General features: G+C 43.1%; 1 protein-coding gene across 3 annotated transcripts in view; it reads left to right on the forward strand.

Moving 5' to 3' along the window:
- Positions 1 to 22437, forward strand: part of LOC137002688 (guanylate-binding protein 1-like) — a 123653-nt gene extending 101216 nt beyond the window's left edge. The window contains exons 1-11 of one of the 3 annotated variants that reach the window (XM_067362504.1): positions 5191 to 5436; positions 5547 to 5743; positions 11533 to 11660; positions 11883 to 11992; positions 12097 to 12290; positions 13224 to 13466; positions 13593 to 13870; positions 19428 to 19640; positions 20184 to 20286; positions 20509 to 20702; positions 21664 to 22437. In XM_067362504.1, coding sequence (XP_067218605.1) covers positions 5551 to 5743; positions 11533 to 11660; positions 11883 to 11992; positions 12097 to 12290; positions 13224 to 13466; positions 13593 to 13870; positions 19428 to 19640; positions 20184 to 20286; positions 20509 to 20702; positions 21664 to 21885 — 1878 coding nt within the window. In that variant the 5' untranslated portion in view covers positions 5191 to 5436; positions 5547 to 5550 and the 3' untranslated portion in view covers positions 21886 to 22437. Of the gene's footprint in view, positions 1 to 5189; positions 5437 to 5546; positions 5744 to 11532; positions 11661 to 11882; positions 11993 to 12096; positions 12291 to 13223; positions 13467 to 13592; positions 13871 to 19427; positions 19641 to 20183; positions 20287 to 20508; positions 20703 to 21663 lie in introns of those variants that run through there. The other 2 variants (XM_067362508.1, XM_067362505.1) reach the window with 2 other exon arrangements.
- The last annotated feature ends 2902 nt before the right edge of the window (positions 22438 to 25339 follow it).

Below are 25339 nucleotides of genomic sequence, written 5' to 3' on the forward strand. Positions count from 1 at the left end.
ACAGTGATCTCTGAAGTAGTGCAATGTCGAGGGGAAAAGCCTAGTAAATGGCCCAACCCTGAAGAAGTTAAAATAAACATGTAATAATTCAAATTGTTTTATTATTAATTATAATTATTCATAAGTATGTAGTGTCATAAGTACATTTCGGACGTTTATAACAAACCAAACTGTTTGAAAATTGGTAGAAAATTGAGCAAGTTATGGTCATTTAAAAAGTACATGCACCATTAAAACACAATGTTACGAGTGAGCGAGCTGACTGTTACAAGATGGCCGCCAGGTGCGGACGCCGACCTCCATTGGCCAGCAGCGCGGACGAGACATCTAGCCTTTATTATGTATATCTATGCTAACTGGACCATTGAATCCTTCACATCTTATGCACCCAAAATCTGTGAATTTCACAACCAAGTCATAAGCGCAATAGAACAGGTTTTTTTTTATTAAGTCACCAGTAAATTGTATGGCTCCCACAGTAAATGTTGTATTGTCTTATATATGTTTTATTTTACCAGTTGTGGAATCCAACATTTTATCTCGACTTTTTTCTCGAAATTTAACAAGTTTTTTTCTCGTAATTTAACAAGTTTATTCTCAACATTTTATCTCGACTTTTTTCTCGAAATTTAACAACTTTAATCTCGAGATGGTTTTATTTTTTATTATTGATCCCTAATCCTCTTCCGTAGAATTGAAATAGGCTATTTCAATTCAATGTACATTTTAATGGATCACGCTATATGCATAATGATCTCAAAACACATGATGCATTGCTGTGTCTCATTATTCACACTTTTGGATACTTTTGCTTTAACGGACATTAGACAACACTGCAAAATCAAGCTGTTATATTCATATATTTATTGACATATATTTATTGTCATTAACATTCCCAGTTTTTCCAATGCATGTCCTTAATTTAATTTCATATGTTGGTAATAATTCAGTGTTTATAAGCCGTTTATAAGCCTTTTAAAGAATTTTAACCCAAACTGACTGGGTTTCTAGAGAGCAAAGGTTTTGTGAAAAAAGTGGTTCAAGACTTAACACAAAGTGTGTAAAATAAACTGTAAAAAGGATTTGATGATCACTAGAGATATTGTCATCATTCAGGTTGGATTTCAGCTTTAATGTACTGTTTTTTTTTTTTGTTTTTTTTTAACAAAGCAGCTGATATTGCCATAGAAACCAGTGGACTGCGACTCGCTTTCACCCCAAAATTGCGGAAACGCAGGGCTGCTGCTGGGCGCCGGTGTTGCAATGGAGAGTTCTATGAAGTGTCGCTTCTTATTATTGTATATTCTTTGATATAGTCTTCAGCTTTTTACAGAAACCATGATCCAGCTCATAAAGCTTAAAGGGTTAGTTCTTCCAAAAATTAAATTTGTCATTAAGTACTCACTTAAAGGTGCAATATGTAATTTTTTTGCAGTAAAATATCCAAAAACCACTAGGCCAGTGTTATATATTTTGTTCACTTGAGTATTTACAATATCCCAAATGTTTCAAACTATTTGTAAATCATGAGAAAATTGCAGTTTTAGCCAAGGCTCCGGGACGTGCGAGTCGCCGCCTGTAAATTGCATCACACCCGCATTACCCTCGGTTACCACAGCAGTCTCACAGCAGCCGCAGAGCGAACAGAATAACATTATAACATCATTTTCAACACACTCAAATGTATCTAATATGATAAAAAGAGCTGCATTACCTCATACTCATGACCGGAATAGTGGAAGCAGCACCAGCGACTGTGTCATAATAAAATTTCCGCTGCTCGTGAGGCGTGTGTTGCACAATTGCTCCAGCGGCCTCGTTAAGCTCCCACAACACTCGGTCCTGCTCTGCTTCATACTACAGTAACGTTAATCTCATCCATGAACATGATTTGATGCCGAGTTGTATCCCTATTCTTTTGCACCGTCCATTGAGATGGAGACCACATGTCCCAAGATTCCGCTCTAAAACTTGGCGTCATCAAGCTACACCTTTGTTTTGAATAGGCTTCTAGCGACCTCTAGCAGACAAAATTATTACATATTGTACCTTTAACACTCTAAGGTCTGAGGTATCGCCGGCGATACCACCGCATTTTTTTTCTTACCAGTATGAAAGTGTGAAAGCCCACGGAGCCAGCGCTATTCAGATGCAAATTCAGAGGCAATACATGTATACATCGTCTAAATCGTGTATTTATGATCTTGAAAAGTGTTTATCTGGATGTTAAAGCCATGGTTAGCAAGCTCTAGAAGACATGCAGTTAGTTCCTGGTTCTTCTTCTTCTTTATATGAATTTGTGGACTAAAGGTGCACAGAGCGCCCTCCGGCTGCAAGTATGAATTGAAAACACAGTATCCAGCACTCATAGTGATGACAATATATATATTATAAATATTACTCCTCTGTATAGAAATAGAATAAGCTAAAAGCCTATATGAAATGCCATAGAGGTAACATAATTGTTCAGGCACTTTGCATCAGAGAAATACATTATATTTTAAAGAATATAATAGAATACCATTATTTTAAATTGAGCTGAGACATGATTACAGAGGGTTTTTTCACAGCCTACCTGACTGAAAGGCCTCATTAATATGCAAGTAATTTCAGGTCATTATTATGTGATTCTTTTGTCTTCTCAGGTGTAAATGACCCATTATTCATGATGATTCATGCCTCCACGCATACTGTGTTTCTTGACAAAAAGTGTCTTACAAAAACTAAATCAATATATTGTTTTATATGAAGGAATAGGCAGCATAATTTTTTACATAATTCTGAAGCAAAAACTCTAGTCTACAACCCCCAATACCCAGAAGTCTTATGAACATTATGATTTAATATACTTTTTTTTGCCTTATATCAGTGACTTAAGTTTTTTGTTTTTTCAATAACCACGCATAAACGTTATTCCTTCAAAAACACAAACATGTACATACATGTTCCTCACATATTATGGTAGCCTAGTTTGTGCTGAATACAGTGTAATGACACTTGTGTCATTAATGTGTTTATGAACAACTGAAAAAAACACAAATGTCAGGGCATGTCAAAACTTCTCCAGGCCCTAAATCAGCCTCAGACTCCAGAGGGTTAATGTCGTAGACTCATGTCGTTCCAAACCCGTATACCTTCATTCATCTTCAGAACACAAATTAAGATATTTTTGATATTTTGATGTTTTTTATCTCCCAACGAAATCGCCACATACAAAAGGTCCAGGGCTGGATTTCCTGAAAGCTTCTTAACCCTACGTCATTCTTAAATTATACCTTAAGCTGTACCTTAATGTTAATACGTGTTTCCTGAAACGTTCTTAGTTAAGTATACCTTCTGTAAGTCATACTTTCGTAAGGTTGGTCTGGACCACTCTTAGGCTATACCTTATCACTGCTGACAGTCTATACGAATATAATTCTGAAGCTGTAATACAAACAGTTTTCGATTAGAATTATGCAAAGAATAAAATGCAAAAAATCACTGCTAAATAGGCCTACAAATGTGCTTTGGCGCTGAACCAGAGACACACATTGTACAGACACAGACAATAGTTGTGATACTTGGCATGTATCACAACTATTCAGTGTTTTTAACCTTATCCGGTTTATTTTAGGATTCAGACATTTAAATACACATTTGAATTAAGGCTACTGCATAAAAAAGACATTTATTGTTTATTAAAATCAAATTCCATACACTGATGTCTACAGAAGCTGCAACAATAACCCTTTCAATTAAATAATTTGTGTTTTAGTCATATAAGATAGCCTACACATTGTGTATGAAACAATAAAGTTTACTCTTTTCTCCCAGTTCACCGGCCACATCCCATAACATCCCATGATTCCTGGTAAATGCAATTTCTACTTCTCAAGTACTTCTTTTTATACAGAACACTGATTTCTCACATAATGCAGTGAAGCAGCCCCTGTATGGAGTGAATTATCGATTCTCGAGCCATCGATATCAACCAATTCAGCACCGCCACCATGGACAGCACCTGGTAACGTCGCACTTAAGAATATATACCTTAAACAAAGGGATAGTTCGGGTAACACGCCAAAAAATCTTCAGTTATTCTCTACCTTTAGAGTCTTCGCAGCGCGCAAAGAGCCAACGTTATCAGAAAATCCAGCCCAGAAATGTAGTAGGAGCAATTTTAAAGCAATGTATTTTTTGTCCACTGGGTGGCGCTCAGACACTATTGTGTATATTAAGAGCACCTGATAATGAGACCTGATAAAAATGCATATGTATGTATTTTATTATGTCTATGAATGAGACGACAGATGAACCAATGGGGAAGGTGTATAGGGCAAATTCCAAATGTATATGTATAGCCGTTTGGAATGCACTTGGCGAAGGGAGCAACGTAATTTCGTCATTATCTTCACCTGTAATGTTCTCATGATAAGTAAAGTGTGCATCAGCTGATTAGCTGTTCTTACGACAGAAATTTCTTATCATTGCTGCTATATATATATATATATATATTACACATACATACACACATACTGCTCAAGAGATCTCAATGGGGGAAAATATCATGCTGGATATCTATTCTGTCTGATATGGACTAGGTAATGTGTTTAGGAACGAATTAAAGGATGCCACATCGTTTGATGGAAATGAAAATTATCAACCTACAGAGGACAGAATTCAAAGACACCCCGAAAATCAAAGTGAAAAAATGATGCAGCAGGCTAGTCCATTTTGCTGAAATTTCATTGCAGCAACTCAAAATGGTAGGGTACTCAGTAGCTTGTATTAGTACCATTTATGGTAGCTTACTCATGTAATTGTACCCACATGCTTGTATGCATGCCTGACAACCTAAAAAATAGAACTTTTTCCTGTAGGCTACTAAAAAGCGAACGGTATCAGGTTATTTGTAATGCACTACATGCTGGCACGTGTCTGTGTTTAGCAGGTTAAGTTAAACGGGTGATTTCCGGGAAACCACTGAACTGTCTCGAGGGAACTGAACCAACCAATGCCAGTGCCAAGTCTGCGGTTTTCCCGCGGAATTGGGCTACTTTTACACTGATGCCGCGGGTTGTTTTTCATGTCCGCGGGTTGAATCTTCCCAAAATAACGTGATATTTACCCCCCGGAACACGAATTTTACCATGGGACCCCCCTGAACTGCAATTGGGCTAGTCTTGAGGAGCAATTGGGCGGGTTTTGTTGTGAAAACCTGGCAACCCTGTAACCCACCCAAGTGGTGCATAGGTCTGCTTTCACTTTCACTCGTTGCGGCATCATTATTTACTGATGATCGTGTCTGGTTATGACTCACAGAATAACAGATCCAGTCACGGGAGGAGCCGGGTCAGTTTGTGCAGCTCAGAAATGAACGGTATCGCGTTCTGCTGTTAAAAAAACAAATCGCTAACGGCAAACAGTCCTTTGCTCTGTCTCGCTTTCAATAAGGTATACGGTTTAATCTTTATTTATTATATTTTATGTGTACGTATGACGCGAGAATGGCTTTGTTTTTATTTTTATTTTATTCTTGTGCTTTGTTGTTGTTTTTATCGCAGAGTCATGGCGTGTGGTGGGTCCATGTCCGCTCCGGTGTGTCTCATTGAAAATGATGAAAATGGGAAGCTGTATGTTAAGAAACAGGCTAAAGACATTCTGGATGGGATCAAGGAGCCGGTGGTGGTGGTGTCTGTGGTGGGACTCTACCGTACGGGGAAATCCTATATTATGAACCGCCTGGCAGGACAACAGTCCGGTGAGAATCTTCTGGAAGACTTTCTCATGTGCAGAAGGTTACATGCTGATATAACAAGGACACTGTAAATGAATATGTGTAAAACAGTAACTGTGTCATTCTTAATTTTGTTAATGTTTTTTATGAAGAAAGACAAACATAAATAGTGATGAAAGCCAAAATATTAAATCACAGATTTATTACTGAGTAATCCACTATTTTGTGTGTGTGTGTGTGTGTGTGTGTGTGTTTCACCTGAGATTTGGAGCAAAATTAGTGGGTGTAAAAATGACTTTAGAAAGATGGAAGCATCATTATTTTTACGTCAAAAGTTTACAATGACCAGTATTTACAAGAGAGTTATCATGTTTCTCACTTCAGAATACTGATCCAAATAATTAGTAATTCCTTCTGAAAGATTAGTGTTAGATTACGGCTCCTAAGGCGTGCCTCATCCCAGTCCTCTTAATCGGCAATTGAATGAACAAGTACTCAGCGCTGAGGGAGATTATAGTCTCTTTTTATTTAGCAGAAAAAGAGAGAATATATAGAAAGAATACAAGGGGTGTAGTATAGGTTTAACAAATGAGAGAGAATGCTTCATATAGCTCATGGTATAGGAATGTGATACATATAGAAAAACACGTCTAAATATGGTCATCTCCCGGTCAGGTACCCAGGCTTTCCTAGGGATCCCAAAGACCTTCTCCTATACTTCCAATACAAAAGCAGGGACCATTCCCTGTCTCCCATTCAATCCTAGCAGAGCTTCCTTATATGGAAATGGTTCCAGTACATAAAGAAAACCATATGTTAAAACAAAGAATACAGCTTCAACAGAGGACAAAAGACCCTCTGTCCACTTTCCTTCAATGCTGAGACCAACATAAAATCTATCAATTAATAATACTTCAGTCATTACTAGTGCAAACATGAATAATGCATATACATTATGCGTTATTCATGTTAATTATGAACCTGTATTTAGTAGTTCTTAGTAGTTCTCTAGGAGGTATGATAAAACAGTAGTTACTGATTAGCTAATAGTGAACTACCACATTCAACTGAGCACTATTACTTACTAATTCATTTATCAGAGTTTCTTGTTAGTTACTAGAGTGTTAATGATGCATTACTCATTTGTTCATGTGTAGTTATTCATTAATGAAGGATCAGTATTCTAAAGTGTTACCATTTTATTTAACTAAATCACGAACACATAACTAATCTAACAAACACATACACACAAATCACACATAAAGGGGAAATGAGAAAGTGGTAGTCAAGATACTGTAACACAATAGGGTAATGGAGCTATGAAAAGAGTAATTTAACAAGCTAAGAGGGAGCCATCACTATCTCACTATAAATGTCGTGGCAAATTCGATGTCTCTTTGTCCCTTCAGATCTGGTCTCGAAGAAAAACTTGCAGAATCTAAGTTTTCAGGTCTCAGAAAAACTCACAAAGTCAAAGTTCCAGGTCTCAGAAGTATTTAACTTTATTGTCAAGCAACAAAGTGAGATGCCAGCTCCGCATCTGAGGCTCCCTTAGCTGGGGCTCAGTTTTATACATTTTTCTTATCTCTTAAAAACACAACAAATTAATATCATTGGCTGGTAATATTCGTTCTTACATTTTCCCATATTCTCACTTACACGTGTTCTCCCCTCACACCTCCTTAATTGCAGGTGTTTCTTATGTAAGAGAATTTTCTTAGTAAGGGTGACCAGTTTCCAGCTACTGTACATCTTTTGCCTTAATCTCTCATGGCCTTCTGCCAATTTGATGGTCAACCCTTTTCCCATTGGCCAAATGAAACATTATATCAAAACAGTCAACACTCCCCGGAGGCAAGAAGCCTTCACGTGACACCCTTAAATGATGGTCTTGTTCATTTTGCAGCCACCTGTTGTCTGGTGGAAAATTACCAACAAAATATGCTCAAGTAAACTTGTTTGACTCTTACAGTTAGAAAGGCCAAGAGGGCCTCACAACACATCTAGCCTTTATAGTAAGCAACCAAATTCTACAATTGTTTTCTATTGGATGGATAAAATACTCCATCATATATCACTTTTGTTAACAAAGGGGTTCACAACTTAATACTAAATCGCTTTTTAGTGTTCATATGTACAATTCTTGCAATAGCTGTTGAAGAGCATCTGGATAATGCAGTCTTGAGAGATATTCTTGATTGTTCAGTCCGATGGTGCTGAAGTTGTAATCAATATCTTCTGCTCTGAATGAAGAAATGACGACGAACTTGCTCAGTTAATTTGACCCTGTTTTGGTTGAGGAACTAAAGTTTTATTTATTTGTTTGTTTGTTTTGTTTTTTGGCATAATTTGTTTTAATTATTATTTTTTTAACAAGAATAAGAAATAGAGAAAGTATTATTCATATTCAGAAAACTTTTATGAGATTGTTACCAACATGCAGGAAACCATTTTGTGACAATCACAAAACAGGAAATGGCATCACAAACAGGATATCATATAAAAATTTTCTTTGAAATAGTATGTTTTTCAGAAACAAAACCAATTTGAATACAAATATTATATTACTGAATTATGGATTGTTACAGATCCCTTGTTTCCCTGGACTCCATTTCCCAGAATCCTCCTGTTCTCCACACCTGCACTCACTTCCCTCGTCAGTTCCTCATCATCACTCATCACCTGCACCTGGACTCTATTGTTAGCACTCCCTTTATATTGCACTCACTCCCTTCACTCCTCGTCCGTTCTCTGTTTTGTTAAGGTGTCTGTCTGTTGTTCATTGCCATTGTTTGAAGTAAAGTCTCTATTATCGTGGAAATCCGTATCTGCCTCATCTCTCTACCAGCCACCCGTAACAGAAGAACGGACCTAAACCGACCGGATTTTCCACGAAAAAAAAAATGGAGACTTTCCCCAGCTCCCTGGATCCAGCTCCTCCATCGCCTCTCACCCTAACAGCCAGCGAACGCATTATCGGGCTCCTGCAGGTAGGACGTTCGCTGGAGAGGTATGTGGAGGAGTTCGTTGAGCTTGCTTACTTGTCTAACTGGCCCGACGCTCAGTTGATCTCCCTGTTTTTGGATGGATTGGATGACGACACTATCCGTTTTGATGAACCTGTTTTTTGTTTCTCCTTAAGCGAAACTATCAATTTAATTTTGTGGTTGAATGGCTCCAAATTCTTAGTGAAAGAGGTTCAGGATCAGTGTTGTCGTCCGGTCCATCCAGAAACACGGTTGGCCGGGCCAGTTAGTCAACCTCCGGCTTCCTCCGCATACCCCTCCAGCGAACTCCCTGCCTGCCCCAGGCTGGACCCATATTCCGCTACTGGGCCCAGTAAGCGGAGGAGGAGGAAGAAAGCGGCCCCAATGTCTCCAGAGCCCGCTCCAGTGTCTCCAGAGCCCGCTCCAGTATCTCCAGAGCCCGCTCCAGTATCTCCAGAGCCCGCTCCAGTATCTCCAGAGCCCGCTCCAGTATCTCCAGAGCCCGCTCCAGTATCTCCAGAGCCCGCTCCAGTATCTCCAGAGCCCGCTCCAGTGTCTCCAGAGCCCGCTCCAGTGTCTCCAGAGCCCGCTCCAGTGTCTCCAGAGCCCGCTCCAGTATCTCCAGATCCCGCTCCAGTATCTCCAGATCCCGCTCCAGTATCTCCAGAGCCAGCTCCAGTATCTCCAGAGCCAGCTCCAGTATCTCCAGAGCCAGCTCCAGTATCTCCAGAGCCAGCTCCAGTATCTCCAGAGCCAGCTCCAGTATCTCCAGAGCCAGCTCCAGTATCTCCAGAGCCAGCTCCAGTATCTCCAGAGCCAGCTCCAGTATCTCCAGAGCCAGCTCCAGTATCTCCAGAGCCAGCTCCAATCCCCACAGAGCCAGCTCCAGTGCCTGTGGGGATTTTAATTGTATTTGAGGGGATGAAATGGCCCTCAACCCCAGTCTCCTCCGAGCCAAGTTCTCCAGTCTCCGCCGCCGAGCAAAGTTCTCCAGTCTCCGCCGCCGAGCAAAGTTCTCCAGTCTCCGCCGCCGAGCAAAGTTCTCCAGTCTCCGCCGCCGAGCAAAGTTCTCCAGTCTCCGCCGCCGAGCAAAGTTCTCCAGTCTCCGCCGCCGAGCAAAGTTCTCCAGTCTCCGCCGCCGAGCAAAGTTCTCCAGTCTCCGCCGCCGAGCAAAGTTCTCCAGTCTCCGCCGCCGAGCAAAGTTCTCCAGTCTCCGCCGCCGAGCAAAGTTCTCCAGTCTCCGCCGCCGAGCAAAGTTCTCCAGTCTCCGCCGCCGAGCAAAGTTCTCCAGTCTCCGCCGCCGAGCAAAATTCTCCAGTCTCCGCCGCCGAGCAAAATTCTCCAGTCTCCGCCGCCGAGCAAAGTTCTCCAGTCTCCGACGCCTACGAGCCCTCAGCGCCAGCCGCCGCCTACGAGCCCTCAGCTCCAGCCGCCGCCTACGAGCCCTCAGCTCCAGCCGCTGCCGCCGAGCCCTCAGCTCCAGCCGCCGCCGCCGAGCCAGCCGCTCCAGCCGCCGCCGCCGAGCCAGCCGCTCCAGCCGCCGCCGCCGAGCCAGCCGCTCCAGCCGCCGCCGCCGAGCCTGCCGCTCCAGCCGCCGCCGCCGAGCCAGCCGCTCCTAGTATGGTCTCTGTGATTGAACTCTCCAGCCCAAAGACTGTTTTCCCTCCCTGCCTCCCTCTCCCGCCTCCTCCTAGTCATGTCTATACTGCACCTCCACCTCAAGCCCCCTCGCCCAGATCTCCACCTCGGACCTCTGGGCGATTACCTTCACCCCGGCTCCAACCTCCCTCTGCTCCACCGTTGCCCATCAGTCCTCCAGCTTCACCAGTCTCCATCCTGCCTCCACTCACACCTTGGTCATTCATCAGCCTGCCCTCCCCTCTGGACTTCACTCCTCCGTCTCCGCTCCGTCACTCCGTCCCTCGGATTCAGTTGGCCTCCTCACTCCCCCCGGTGTTCGTTTTGTTGGCTGTCCTTCTGCTTGCACTGCGGCCTTCTGGAGCCCCGGCTGCGCTTCGGTCGGCGGAGCCTTCGGTTCCGCCATCACCCGCCAGTCCTTCAGCGACGCCTGGGCTCAACGCCTCGAAGGCTTCGGCTCCTGACCCGCCATGGCTGCCCGCTGCACCTGACCCGCCATGGCTGCCCGCTGCACCTGACCCGCCATGTATGCCCGCTGCATGTCTGCCCGCTGCACCTGACCCGCCATGGCTGCCCGCTGCACCTGACCCGCCATGGCTGCCTTCGGCTCCTGACCCGCCATGGCTGCCCACGGCTCCTGACCCGCCAAGGCTGCCTTCAACCCCTGACCCGCCATGGCTGCCCACGGCTCCTGACCCGCCATGGTTTTTGGACCTGCCCTGGAGACCTCCACTCCAGTTTACTCCTTCCCCTGCTCCGGTTTGAGGTCTCCAGGGCGCCCGCCCCCCTCCCGGTTGTTACATCTACGGCGCGAGGACGCGCCTACCGGGAGGGGGAGGTACTGTTACAGATCCCTTGTTTCCCTGGACTCCATTTCCCAGAATCCTCCTGTTCTCCACACCTGCACTCACTTCCCTCGTCAGTTCCTCATCATCACTCATCACCTGCACCTGGACTCTATTGTTAGCACTCCCTTTATATTGCACTCACTCCCTTCACTCCTCGTCCGTTCTCTGTTTTGTTAAGGTGTCTGTCTGTTGTTCATTGCCATTGTTTGAAGTAAAGTCTCTATTATCGTGGAAATCCGTATCTGCCTCATCTCTCTACCAGCCACCCGTAACATGGATTGGCAGCTAGATTTTTAAAAGATTTGTTTTTCATCCTTATATGTCATTGTGATTGTCTCAGGCTTTGCTCTCGGTAACACTATTGAGTCAAAGACCAAAGGCATCTGGATGTGGTGTGTCCCTCACCCCAATAAAAAAGGACACACTCTGGTGCTGCTGGACACAGAGGGACTTGGTGACGTCGACAAGGTGAGGAGGAAAACCACACTGCATCCATAGAAATGTAATCTCTATAGCAACAAAGTCTACCATTACCTTGTCTTGTGCTTTCACTTTCCATTATCTAGATGAGAAAATTTACTGCACAGAATTATTTGGACTTTACACAGTTTTAAACTGAATGGTCTGAATGCTAGTAAAGATAAATAAGGGGCCACTTATTCTGTAGCTGACAGACTGTTGATGTTTCAGGGGGATGAGAAACATGACACGTGGATCTTCTGTCTGGCTGTTCTTCTCAGCAGCACTCTAGTGTACAACAGCTTAGGGACCATTGACAACACGGCACTGGAAAAGCTGCAGTATCCTTCTCATATGCACAATAAACAAACAATAAACATGACATCCACTGTAATAAATAGAAAATAGCATTAGTGTAATTCTTCCTGAACAGTGCTGAATGTAGCTACGTTACAGAGCTGACGGAGAACATTCGTGTGAAGGCAGAAGTGAGTCAAGATGAGGACGAGTCGGCAGATTTCATGCGTGTTTTTCCATCATTTGTCTGGGCTGTTCGTGACTTCACTCTGGAACTGAAAAAGGGGGATGACCAGATAACATCAGACGAGTATCTGGAGAGTGCATTGAAGCTCAAAACAGGTGAGAAAAAGACTTTTAAACACATACAGTACATACTCTTTTACTTACAGGCAAAATGCCATTACAGATCATTTTTGTCCTGTTGAAAAACATTTTAGACCAATTAGAAAAATATTACAGTAAATTCAATGATGGTCTTAAGGCTACAGTGTGCAGCTAGTGACACACTAGTCTTAATGACTAGTTTTCCCCCCAAAAAAGTGTTTGTTCAGCAGTCTGACTGCCTGGGGATAGAAACTGTTGGCCATTCTGGAGGTTCTGGCCTGAAAGGACCTATACCTCCTACCTGAGGGCAGCAGGTGGAACAGACTGTGTGCTGGATGTGACCTGTCTCTTATGATGTTGTATGTCCTGCGCAGACAGCGGGAGGTGTACACAGTAGAAATCTCCAGGAGAACAGTCCTGATGATCTTCCCACCTTTTTTCACCACCCTCTGGATCCTCTGCAGTTCAGCTGTAGTACAGCTAGTACAGCCCATAAGTCAGCACACTTTGGATTGCACAGTTATAAAAATTTATCATGAGCCTCTGGTCAAGTTTGGCTCTTTTCAGCTTCCAAAAAAGTCTTTGCTGGGCCTTCCCTACAGCTGAGGTGATGTTACTGCCCCAGGACAGATCCTCCGACACAGTGAAACCCAGGAATTTAAAGCTGCTTTTATTACATTTTATGTAATGCAGTAATATGGCCTCACCCCCCTTTGTTGTGTGTTCTCGGGGGCAGGGTTTATGTAAATTCTAGGGTTAGTGATGTCACCAACCCATGAAGAAGCTCGTTGTTGTCCCTACCAGCCGTTTGTGGTAATGAATTGTTTTGTGATCATAAAGAAAATACATCTTTTGTATTTGTTCACAGGGGGTGTACACATTTATGCTGTGCACTATATTATGATTCCATAATTATGTTATTTTAATTACATAATTATCTTATTTTAGGTAGCTCACCTCAGACTGAGCGGTATAACCTGCCCCGCCGCTGTCTGCGTAATTTCTTTGCGGTGAGAAAGTGCTTTGTGTTCCCTCGGCCGGCTAGTACAAAAAACATGAGAAGAATGGAGGAACTGGAAGAGAACGATCTGGATTCAGAGTTCCTTGAGCAGGCAAAAACTTTTTGCTGTTACATTTACGACAATGCAGAGCCAAAAGTCATCAGTGGAGGCCGTACTATTACTGGAACAGGTGTGCACCGCATTAGAAACCCTTGAGAACAAATTTATAAAAGTCTTTTGAGAACCAATGACCAATGGACTGTGTATAATAAAACAAATACAAATGACTGAACTATGGAGTTGTATTTCCTGACAGCCCTGGGGAATCTTGCTGAGGTTTACGTAGAGGCAATCCGCAGTGGGAAGGTTCCATGTCTGGAGAATGCAGTCGTGTCTCTGGCTAAGATCCAGAATGTCGGTGCAGTGGAACAGGCCCTGGAGTCCTACATGACCGAGATGCTCAGCATGGCTCAGCTTCCTATGGACCCTGAAGATCTGTCCAACATCCACAAGGTCGCAGAGAAGAAGGCCACAGAAGTTTTCATTGCCATGTCCTTTAATGACAATGACCAGATCTACCAAAAAGAGCTCATGGTAAAATTTAATTATTTTTGTGTTCTGTTTGCATTTACATATAAGCATTAGCATACATTTCATTTAAAGAAAATGTTGTTTAATACAAGTGATGCTCCTTAATGTGGATTACCATAGAAACATTTTTTTTACCCTTCCATCAGTTATTTTACTGTGTGTGTGTGTATATATATATATATATATATATATATATATATATATATATATATATTATATATATATATATATATATATATATATATATATATATTCTTTTGTAAACGTATTTTAAATGGGTGGTATAATGCCACTTTTACAAGATGTAAAATAAGTCTCTGATGTCCCCAGAGTGTGTATGTGAAGTTTTAGCTCAAAATACCTCACAGATCATATTTTATAGCATGTTAAATTTGTCACTTTTTGAGGGTGAGCAAAAACGTTCATTTTTTTGTGTGTCCCTTTAAATGCAAATGAGCTGCTGCTCTCAAAATGGGGCAGAGTTTCAGGAGTTCATGTTAGCACTTAGCAATGCCTCACATTACTTCACGCAGACTCACTAAAAATGTCAGAAACTGGTCAACCTTTTATGATCTAAATGGAGTCAGACAATGATTGAGAGACTCAAGAAGTGACAACATTTTGAATGCGACAGGACATTTCTGAACAGTTAGTTGATTGATTTATGTAGCTGATGTGGGATATCTTAAAGTCATTGATTAGCATATTCTGTCATGATAGGCCATAAATTGCTCATGTGGGAAGTTCTGGAAATTGTTGTAAGATGCCTACATAGCCAGAGAATATATGCTGCATGAAGATAGTACAGGTATAGTTTAGTTTAATTATGGTTATAACTTGTCATTTTGTCATCTTGCTTTTATGACATTTTATGTAATACAGTAACATGGCCTCACCACCTTTGTTGCGTGTTCTCGGGGGCAGGGTTTATGTAAATTCTAGGTTTAGTGATGTCACCAACCCGGGAAGAAGCTTGTTGTTGTCCCTACCAGCCATTTGTGGTAATCCTTAAACAGAGAATTCTTAAAAAGAAAATATTTCTATTTGCATTGAACTTTCAGTGCGGTAACTTTATAGATGTTGTTTATGCTCAAACAGCAACATTACACAATAACTGTTTTATTTAAGTTTTTGTATTTGTATTTGTATTTTTGTATTTGAGCTAATTTTATACTTAAAGGAACACTCCAATTTTTTTGAAAATAGGCTCATTTTCCAACTCCCGTAGAGTTAAACAGTTGAGTTTTATCGTTTTCAAATCCATTCAGCCGATCTCCGGTTCTGGCAGTACCACTTTTAGCATAGCTTAGCATAGTTCATTGAATCTTATTAGACCGTTAGCATCGCGCTTAAAAATGACCAAAGAGTTTTGATATTTTACCTATTTAAAACTTGACTCTTCTGTAGTTAAATCGTGTACTAAGACCGACAGAAAATGAAAAGTTGTGATTTTCTAGGCTGATATGGCTAGGAACTATACTCATTCAGGCGTAATAATCAAGGAACTTTGTTGCCGTATCATGGCTGCAGCAGTGCAATGATATTACGCAGCGCCCGTGAGCCCCTGCTTGCACAGGGAACGTGCCTTGCAACCATGAAGACGTTTGTGAGAGACGCTGCGTAATATCATTGCGCCTGCTGCAGCCATGATACGGCAGCAAAGTTCCTTGATTATTACGCCTGAATGAGAGTATAGTTCCTAGCCATATCAGCCTAGAAAATCACAACTTTTCATTTTCTGTCGGTCTTAGTACACGATTTAACTACAGAAGAGTCAAGTTTTAAATAGGAAAAATATCAAAACTCTTTGGTCATTTTTAAGCGCGATGCTAGCGGTCTAATCAGATTCTATGAACTATGCTAAGCTATGCTAAAAGTGGTACTGCCAGAACCGGAGATAAGCTGAATGGATTCGAAAACGGTAAAACTCAACTGTTTAATTCTAGGGGAGTTTGGAAAATGAGCCTATTTTCAAAAAAAGTGGAGTGTTCCTTTAAAGCTGCAGTCTGTGATTTTTGGCCCTCTAGCGGTTAACAGAACTGCACGCGTCTTGCGGAAGAACATTGTAGCAGGAGCTACTTTTCTCCGTGTATGTCTATGGCGAGTCACGCAGTTACTGTGATACTCTGCGGTGAGTCCTACCAGTCCGGTCTGAAATAGTCAGAATATAAACACTTATTATAAGTGTACCATAATGATTCAGGATAAGACAAAAACACGGTTTGGAAAATGGATTCATGTTGTACATTCTCATATAATTTTTGTAAATTTTGAACACCAAAAAAGTTATGGACAGCATATTTAAAGTTTAAAAGATTTAAATCTTGTGTACTTTGTGTTACGGTATGCTGGTAGAGAGATGAGGCAGATGCGGATTTCCACAATTATATAATGCTTTTAATGTAACAAAGGTAAGGAACGCCAACATACACATCAAACAACAATCAGAACGGACAAGGAGTGTAGGGAGTGAGTGTCATATAAAGGGAGTGCTAACAATAGAGTCCAGGTGCAGGTGATCCGTGATGATGGGGAGATGACGAGGGAAGTGAGTGCAGGTGTGGAGAACAGGAGGATCTTGGGAAATGGAGTCTAGGAGAACAAGGGATCTGTAACAGTACCTCCCCCTCCCGGTAGGCGCGTCCTCGCGCCGTAGATGTAACAACCGGGAGGGGGGCGGGCGCCCTGGAGACCTCAAACCGGAGCAGGGGGAGGAGTAGACTGGAGTGGAGGTCTCCAGGGCAGGCTCAAAAGCCATGGCGGGTCAGGAGCCGTGGGCAGCCATGGCGGGTCAGGGGCCGTGGGCAGCCATGGCGGGTCAGGGGCCGTGGGCAGCCATGGCGGGTCAGGGGCCGTGGGCAGCCATGGCGGGTCAGGGGCCGTGGGCAGCCATGGCGGGTCAGGGGCCGTGGGCAGCCATGGCGGGTCAGGGGCCGTGGGCAGCCATGGCGGGTCAGGGGCCGTGGGCAGCCATGGCGGGTCAGGGGCCGTGGGCAGCCATGGCGGGTCAGGGGCCGTGGGCAGCCATGGCGGGTCAGGGGCCGTGGGCAGCCATGGCGGGTCAGGGGCCGTGGGCAGCCATGGCGGGTCAGGGGCCGTGGGCAGCCATGGCGGGTCAGGGGCCGTGGGCAGCCATGCAGGGTCAGGGGCCGAGGGCAGCCATGCAGGGTCAGGGGCCGAGGGCAGCCATGCAGGGTCAGGGGCCGAGGGCAGCCATGCAGGGTCAGGGGCCGAAGCCTTCGAGGCGTTGAGCCCAGGCGGCGGTGAGGGACCGGCGGGTGATGGCCGAACTGTAGGCTCCGCCGACCGAAGCGCAGCCGGGGCTCCAGAAGGCCGCAGTGGAAGCAGGAGGACAGCCAACAAAACGAACACCGGGGGGAGTGAGGAGGCCAACCGGAACTGAGGGACGGAGTGACGGAGCGGAGACGGAGGAGTGTAGTCCAGAGGGGAGGGCAGGCCGACGAGTGAACAAGGTGTGAGTGGAGGCAGGATGGATACTGGTGAAGCTGGTGGACTGATGGACAACGGTGGAGCAGAGGGAGGTTGGAGCCGGGGTGAAGGTAATCGCCCAGAGGTCCGAGGTGGAGATCTGGGCGAGGGGGCTTGAGGTGAAGGTTCAGTGAAGAAACACATGGGAGGCGGGAGAGGGAGGCAGGGAGGGAACACAGTCCTTACAAAGTTCATAACAAAGGGCTCGGTGGTGGCAGGAGCGGCAGGCTCGTAGGCGGCGGCTGGAGCTGAGGGCTCGTAGGCGGCGGCTGGAGCTGAGGGCTCGTAGGCGGCGGCTGGAGCTGAGGGCTCGTAGGCGGCGGCTGGAGCTGAGGGCTCGTAGGCGGCGGCTGGAGCTGAGGGCTCGTAGGCGGCGGCTGGAGCTGAGGGCTCGTAGGCGGCGGCTGGAGCTGAGGGCTCGTAGGCGGCGGCTGGAGCTGAGGGCTCGTAGGCGGCGGCTGGAGCTGAGGGCTCGTAGGCGGCGGCTGGAGCTGAGGGCTCGTAGGCGGCGGCTGGAGCTGAGGGCTCGTAGGCGGCGGCTGGAGCTGAGGGCTCGTAGGCGGCGGCTGGAGCTGAGGGCTCGTAGGCGGCGGCTGGAGCTGAGGGCTCGTAGGCGGCGGCTGGAGCTGAGGGCTCGTAGGCGGCGGCTGGAGCTGAGGGCTCGTAGGCGGCGGCTGGAGCTGAGGGCTCGTTAAAAAAGTCAATAAGCCAGTCCAGATCTGGCGGCTCGCACAGGGTTGGAGCGGGCTCTGGAGAGACTGGAGCGGGCTCTGGAGAGACTGGAGCGGGCTCTGGAGAGACTGGAGCGGGCTCTGGAGAGACTGGAGCGGGCTCTGGAGAGACTGGAGCGGGCTCTGGAGAGACTGGAGCGGGCTCTGGAGAGACTGGAGCGGGCTCTGGAGAGACTGGAGCGGGCTCTGGAGAGACTGGAGCGGGCTCTGGAGAGACTGGAGCGGGCTCTGGAGAGACTGGAGCGGGCTCTGGAGAGACTGGAGCGGGCTCTGGAGAGACTGGAGCGGGCTCTGGAGAGACTGGAGCGGGCTCTGGAGAGACTGGAGCGGGCTGCTTCCTCCTCCTCCGCTTACGGGACCCAGTTGAGGATTGTGGGTTCCGTGTGGGGCAGGCAGGGAGTTCGCTGGAAAGGTATGCAGAGGAAGCCGGAGGTTGACTGACTGGCCCGGCCAACCGTGTCTCTGGATGGACTAGAGACAGACACCCATCCTGAACCCAATCCACGATAAATTTGGAATCATTTAACCATAAAATGGAATTTATGGTTTCGCTTAAGGAGAAACGATAATCGGGTTCACTAAAACGGATGGTGTCATCATCTAGTCCATCCAGAAACAGGGAGATCAAAACTGCTTCAGGCCAGTCAGACAAATAAGCAAGCTCAACGAACTCCTCCACATACCTCTCCAGCGAACGACCTACCTGCAGGAGCCCGATAAGGCGATCGCCGGCTGTCAGGGTGAGAGGCGTTGGAGGAGCTGGATCCAGGGAGCCGGTGAAAGTCTCCATTATTTCTTTTTTTTTTTCCCTGTGGAAAATCCGGTCGTTTTAGGTCCGTTCTTCTGTTACGGTATGCTGGTAGAGAGATGAGGCAGATGCGGATTTCCACAATTATATAATGCTTTTAATGTAACAAAGGTAAGGAACGCCAACATACACATCAAACAACAATCAGAACGGACAAGGAGTGTAGGGAGTGAGTGTCATATAAAGGGAGTGCTAACAATAGAGTCCAGGTGCAGGTGATCCGTGATGATGGGGAGATGACGAGGGAAGTGAGTGCAGGTGTGGAGAACAGGAGGATCTTGGGAAATGGAGTCTAGGAGAACAAGGGATCTGTAACACTTTGAAGACCTACCAGAAATAGACCACTTAGGACATTACAGTCTTCATTCGCAGTGCTATGATTATTTAATGTAGTGAATATGTGCACAGATTCAAATAATGGAGATTCAATCCACGTGCAATATTCCCTTTATATCAAATAAAACTATAAACATTTTCTCTCTCTCTCTCTCTCTCTCTCTCTCTCTCTCTCTCATTGCTTTTCACAATTTAGGGGAAGATTCATAATGAATATCAAGACATGTGCCAGCAGAATCATGAAGCGTCTCTCATGCAGTGTGAGGAGGTTCTGCGTGAGGTGTTCGATACACTGGAAAAAGGTATTTCTGATGGATTATACCTGAAAGCTGGAGGATACCGACAGTACAGAAACAAGCTCGCACAGCTGACCAAGGAATACAGAGCAAGAACACAGTCACAAATAATGGTACAGAACACACATGCATGCTTTGCTTGTGCTTCATTGTTCTGGATGGTCACAACAGCATGTAACAGCACTGATAAACATCCTTGATGCTGATAAAGATTAAAGATAACATGACAACAGCTAACAGTCATAAAAATGAAAGGTTGTTCTAAAGTCTGTTTGCTTTAGTTATTGTCCTTGAAACATAAACTTAAAATTTTGAAGAATGTAGCAGACCTGTCAAACCAGAAAAGGGGTGAACAAAAAACACCATGACTCGTGCTACATTTTATGGTATGCAGTATAAAACAATTAATATCCTGGGCAGCTTTTATGTTATTTTAATGATTGTTTTTATTTTGAAGCTTGACAGCTATGGTAACTAAGAACTTTGTATAAGAAATAATAGCATCAACATTCCTCATGGAAACATGAACACCGTATTAATGGTTTATATATTTGGGTGAACCATTCCTTTCAGTATGATTTGTTGCTATCAAAACAATACTCCCATTTTTAAGAAATGGATAATTTAAATGATTATAAATGTTTTTTTCCCCACAGTGCGAGGAAGTGTTGAGTACGCATTTGAAAGCAAAGGAAGAGGTTGGAAATATGATTCTACAAGCCGACCAATCTCTCAGTGCAGCAGAACAAGAAAAAGAGGGTACAGTTCAAATGATCTGCATACTTGGTCAATCAAGGCTGTCAATGATACACAAGATTATGCATTGACTTCAACCAGAGCACATAACAGTAACAAACAGATTTTGTCATCAACATATTGCTGGAGTAGCTCACACTTTCATTACTATACACTTCTCTTGTGTAGGCCTGTGTGTGTAGCCAGAATGGGTGTGTAGACTAAACTTTGTCTTTCTCTATACAGTGCAGAGACTAAAGAGTGAGGTCTTAGAGCAGCGACAAAGAGGCCTAGAGGAACAGAACCGGTTACAGGAGCAAGCGTTTCAAGACATGCAGAGAACCTATGATGAGCATGTGAATCAGATCATTCAACAGATGGAGAGAGAGCAAGAGAGAATGAGGAGAGACAATGAACGAGTCCTGGAAGCCAAACTGAAGGTAAAAAGGACACTTAATCTAAAAACTCTCACATGTTCAATGTTGTGCTTAAAGGAAAATAGTTGTAAGTAGAGTTAAAGAAAAGACCAATCACAATTCGGTATGAAAATCGATGCAAGAAATGTATGAATTTCATCACAAACTCAGATGAAACTCAGTGAGTTGAAGTAATCACTATTTCTGAATAGGTGAACATTCTTTCAATAAAATGGCCTGAATTGATTGCAAAGGTGTAATGCTCAAAGTTATACCTGTTTCTCACTGCAAGCGTGAGCGTAACTACATTGTAACTGCAGCTGCAGAGACGCGCGAGTATTCACACTGGAAGCATATGTACAGCATCACAGCAGCGGCTCGAAGCTACATATAAAGTGAGCATTTCTTTACAAAGACAGCTATGAATTTGTTTTTATAAGTTGGTCATTTATAAACTTGATAGTCTTGAAAGTTTGTTAACATGGGGAGGTGTATAACATTCGCATTTAAAAATGAATAAATAAATTAAATAAATAAATAAAAGCCTTGTGTCATCCATTGCTGCACACGAATGAGGTAAGCTTTGTGTTTTACATCATGTGCCGTGTGCACGTTTACAAGACTTGGTGAAAAAAGCCAGCAAACTTGGGTTTGATTTGGGTATGCTGCAGCAGCCTATATAGCTGTCATATTGTAATAACTAGTAATGTATATTGTAATTCCTGTAAATAATGTTTATGTACAGGAATGCAAACACATCAAGGGTGAAAAGGTGAGAAAGATGTGAGACATCACATACCACCCCAAACAAACAAACAAACAAAAAATGTACCAAAGTAACTAGTCGCCACCTACTGTGGCATAAAAATGTAATGCAGATGTACTTTCTGAGTTTACAAATTGCTCTATAAACTGGTTTACTGAATGTGCTTATGGTCAAGATTAGGATTAGACATTATTTATTCAGGTTCTGTTTGTGTTGCAGGAGAAGGAAACTCTTATAGAGCAGGGCTTCCAGAAGGAGGCTGCCCGGATGCAGAGTGAGATTGACAGCCTGAAAGCAGACATGAATAAACAAGAGACGTCCCAACCCTCCATGTTGAGCCAGGTTGTAGATGGTATCGGCACCGCGGCGACTTTGTTCTTGCCAGGCTTCATCCCTAAAGTAGCTGGTGTTGCTCTTTCCTGGCTCTCAAAACGGATTTGAAAATGGATATACATTATTCACACATACTCACCTAAACATAGGCTTTATATATTATTATATATATTATAACACAGCTTGAATTTTCCAGCATTTACTTGTCATTGCTGTTCTCCCAGATGGCATTATTGTTTAAAGCCAAACTTATTAACTGCCAAACTTGCACTAACATTTGTTATGAACTATAAACAAAGCTGAAAAAACTATCAGAGTGATGAGAACAGCACTCTTTTACATGCAACTTTAAACTGATTCACGTAATCTGAATTCTGACGTAAATCTTCCTGGCAACCTTCCAATTATATGCTGATATTTGGTCATATTGAGACTGACATTGGTCAATATCTGTAACTACAAAAGTATTCTCGTCAGATTAACAAAAGCCTTGTCAGTGGACAAAAGAATGGTACTTTCTTTCTGTTTGAAGTTTTATTTAACAGAATTATACGACTTAAACTGAATTATAGTGTATACACTTTTTCATTGTTTTTGTTGGCTTGTAATCAAATAGAAGAAATTATGTTAATTTTGACATGCCTATAGGCTGAAAATGGTCTGTGAAATATAATAAATGTTTAATTTGATTCAGACTGATTGTGTCTTCCTTCAGAAATACGTAACGAGTTCTGATTGTGCCAGCGGTTCCTGTGTTGTGATTCGACAGCAGCTTAGCGCTCCTTGCCCGGAAAGGTCACGCCTCTTACCATAACATGTGCTGCACATAGTTTTACATGTGGATTATTGTGGTGTTGTGCCGAAAGAACACAAAAGACAATAATTCCCGAGAGACTCAACTCTTTAATCTCCACAAGCAGCGACAGAAAATGTACAACGTTAGCACTCACTCAGAAGAGTACCTCATACGGAAAACGGCCATATACATAAACATAGTCCCCTCTTGTGGCCATTATGTGGACTGCAGTCCAACATTAACTATTGCAGTAAGGATACCCCAATTATAATTTTCGGGAACCGAGTTAAACATAAATTGTAACCATTGATCTCTAAGTACAGCGTCCCTGGGAAGGCCAAACAAAGGTGATTGGACTGCGGGATGAAAATAACACCGTTTCGACGACATGGCGACAAACACACTCTACAAATGCAACTCTTGCTCTTCTCCGTGGGAGCGCAACAAGACCACGCCCCTTTTTTGTGTATTCCTGTGGGCGGAGGTTAGTCAAAAAACTGTTTTAGTGACGTCATTAAAGAAGGAAGTAGAGGGATGTAGTCCAAACTGGCCGTTCGATGTAGGCGACTTCTGTTAAATTAAATATCTCGCTTGGCATTGAACTTTGAGCTTTAAAATTTTACAGATTTTATTTATACTCTAACAACAACATTACACACTAACTAAAGTTTGAAACATGGGATCACGAAGAACGGGACCTTAAAACAAAACACATTATGACAGGTTAGGTAAGTAATTTCATGAGTTTACAAATTACAATTACAAATAAGTCAGGTAAATTAATTGGTAAACGTATTTGGCGTTCTGTCTTTTTTGTATATAATTTGACTGATTATATACAGGCCTGAACTCATGCCGATTGGGTAGATATGTTGATTACAGATTGTTGACAGCTGGTTGAGATGACGTAATGAGATGACATAATGATTGTGTAGCTTATTTGACTTGTTCCTCCCGAACCACGTTAATAATTTAAATGGGAGCACATAACTGTATTCCACACAATAGAGCTTAAAGGGCTAGTTCACCCAAAAATAAAATATCTGTCATTAAGTACTCATCCTCATGTAGTCCCAAACCCATATGACCTTCATTCATCTTCGGAACACAAATTAAGATATTTGTGATAAAATCCGAGGGTTTCAAGCACACATAGGCAGCAACGTCATTGCACCTTTTGAGGTCCAGAAAGCTATCATTAAAATAGTCCATGTGACTACAGTGGTTCAACCGTAATCTTATGAAGTGACAAGAATAGTTTTTGTGCACAAAAATAATGACTTGAACTGAATTTGAACACAATTTGAACTGTTGTCATATACACTTCACATAGTGAATGCAGTGCAAGCTTCCGAGTTCTACGTCCGAACACCGACTTATTATTGGCCGGCTCCTGCATCAGCATCACACACGTGTTGTGCTGCTCACGTGTACAGCGTCGGCCAATACTGAACCAGCATTCGGATGAAGAACACAGCAGCCTGCACTTCGTTCACTACGTCAATTGCGTGCAACAACAGTTCAAATCGTTGAATAAACAATTACAAAAAGTATTCTCGTCACTTCATAACATTAAGGTCGAACCGCTGTAGTCACGTTGACTATTTTTACGATGTCTTCACTACGTTTCTGGACCTCAAAAGGTGCAGTGACGTTGCTGCCTATGTGTAGTTCAGAAACCCTTGGATTTCATCAAAAATATATTCATTTGTGTTCCAAAGAAGAAAGAAGGTCTTACAGGTTTGGGACGACTTGAGGGTAATTACTTAAAAATTACTTTAATTTTTCACCCAAAAATTAAAATTATCCCATGATTTACTCACCCTCAAGCCATCCTAGGTGTATATGACTATCTTCTATCTTGTAAAATATCCTATTATCACTTCATTTCAAAAAGCCTTTATTAACCCTCTGGAGCCTTATTGATTAGTTTGATTATGAATATATTCTTCTTTTTTTTTTTTTAAATGTGGCCCCATTCACAACCCCTATAAACTTTGGAGGAGCAAGGATATTTTTAAATATATCTCCGATTGTGTTCATCTGAAAGAAGATTGTAATACACCTAGGATGACTTGAGGGTGAGTAAATCATGGGATAATTTTCACTTCTGGGTGATCTAACCCTTTAAAAGTCAGCAAGAGCTATTAAGTAGATCAAAGTAAAACAGTTCTTGACAGAGAAAACTTCTAAAACTGAAGTCCAAACACTTTTAAAAGATGAATTTGGTTGCAGTTAGGTTCAGTGTAAGAAATTACAACCATAAATTAAACATAATTATTAAAATTTATTAGAAATAATGTAGTCAAAAAAAAAAAAAAAACGGTATTACACTTAGCCGGACAGGGCTTAGATTAAGATTAGGTCTTAGTTCAATTAGGACACATAAGTAGCTTTTATAAATGTGCCTTAGAAAGAAAAATACTGTTGTGCATCTGGAGACAAAACAATGGCACTGAAGATATTATTGCAAGCTGTTTTCAGTTAAAACATTTTAGTCTGGGACTAAGGCACCTTGTTTCTAAAACCAGGAAATAACGTTTTAATACAATGCATACAAAGTTCTGTCTAATCTGTGGCAACAATACAAGGACAACAACTACCACAAAGATGAGGTTTGAGATTGAGATTGAGGTTTGACTGTAGTTTTTGTGGAACAGTCTCTCCAAGTAATGTTCATCACATACCTTATTTTACACACATATAAACAGCTATTCTAAATACCAATTAGAAATTCCTGAGAAAACCCATGAAAAATTAACCTTC

The sequence above is a fragment of the Chanodichthys erythropterus genome, chromosome 16 (genome assembly GCF_024489055.1).
Source record: "Chanodichthys erythropterus isolate Z2021 chromosome 16, ASM2448905v1, whole genome shotgun sequence".
Taxonomy (NCBI): domain Eukaryota; kingdom Metazoa; phylum Chordata; class Actinopteri; order Cypriniformes; family Xenocyprididae; genus Chanodichthys; species Chanodichthys erythropterus.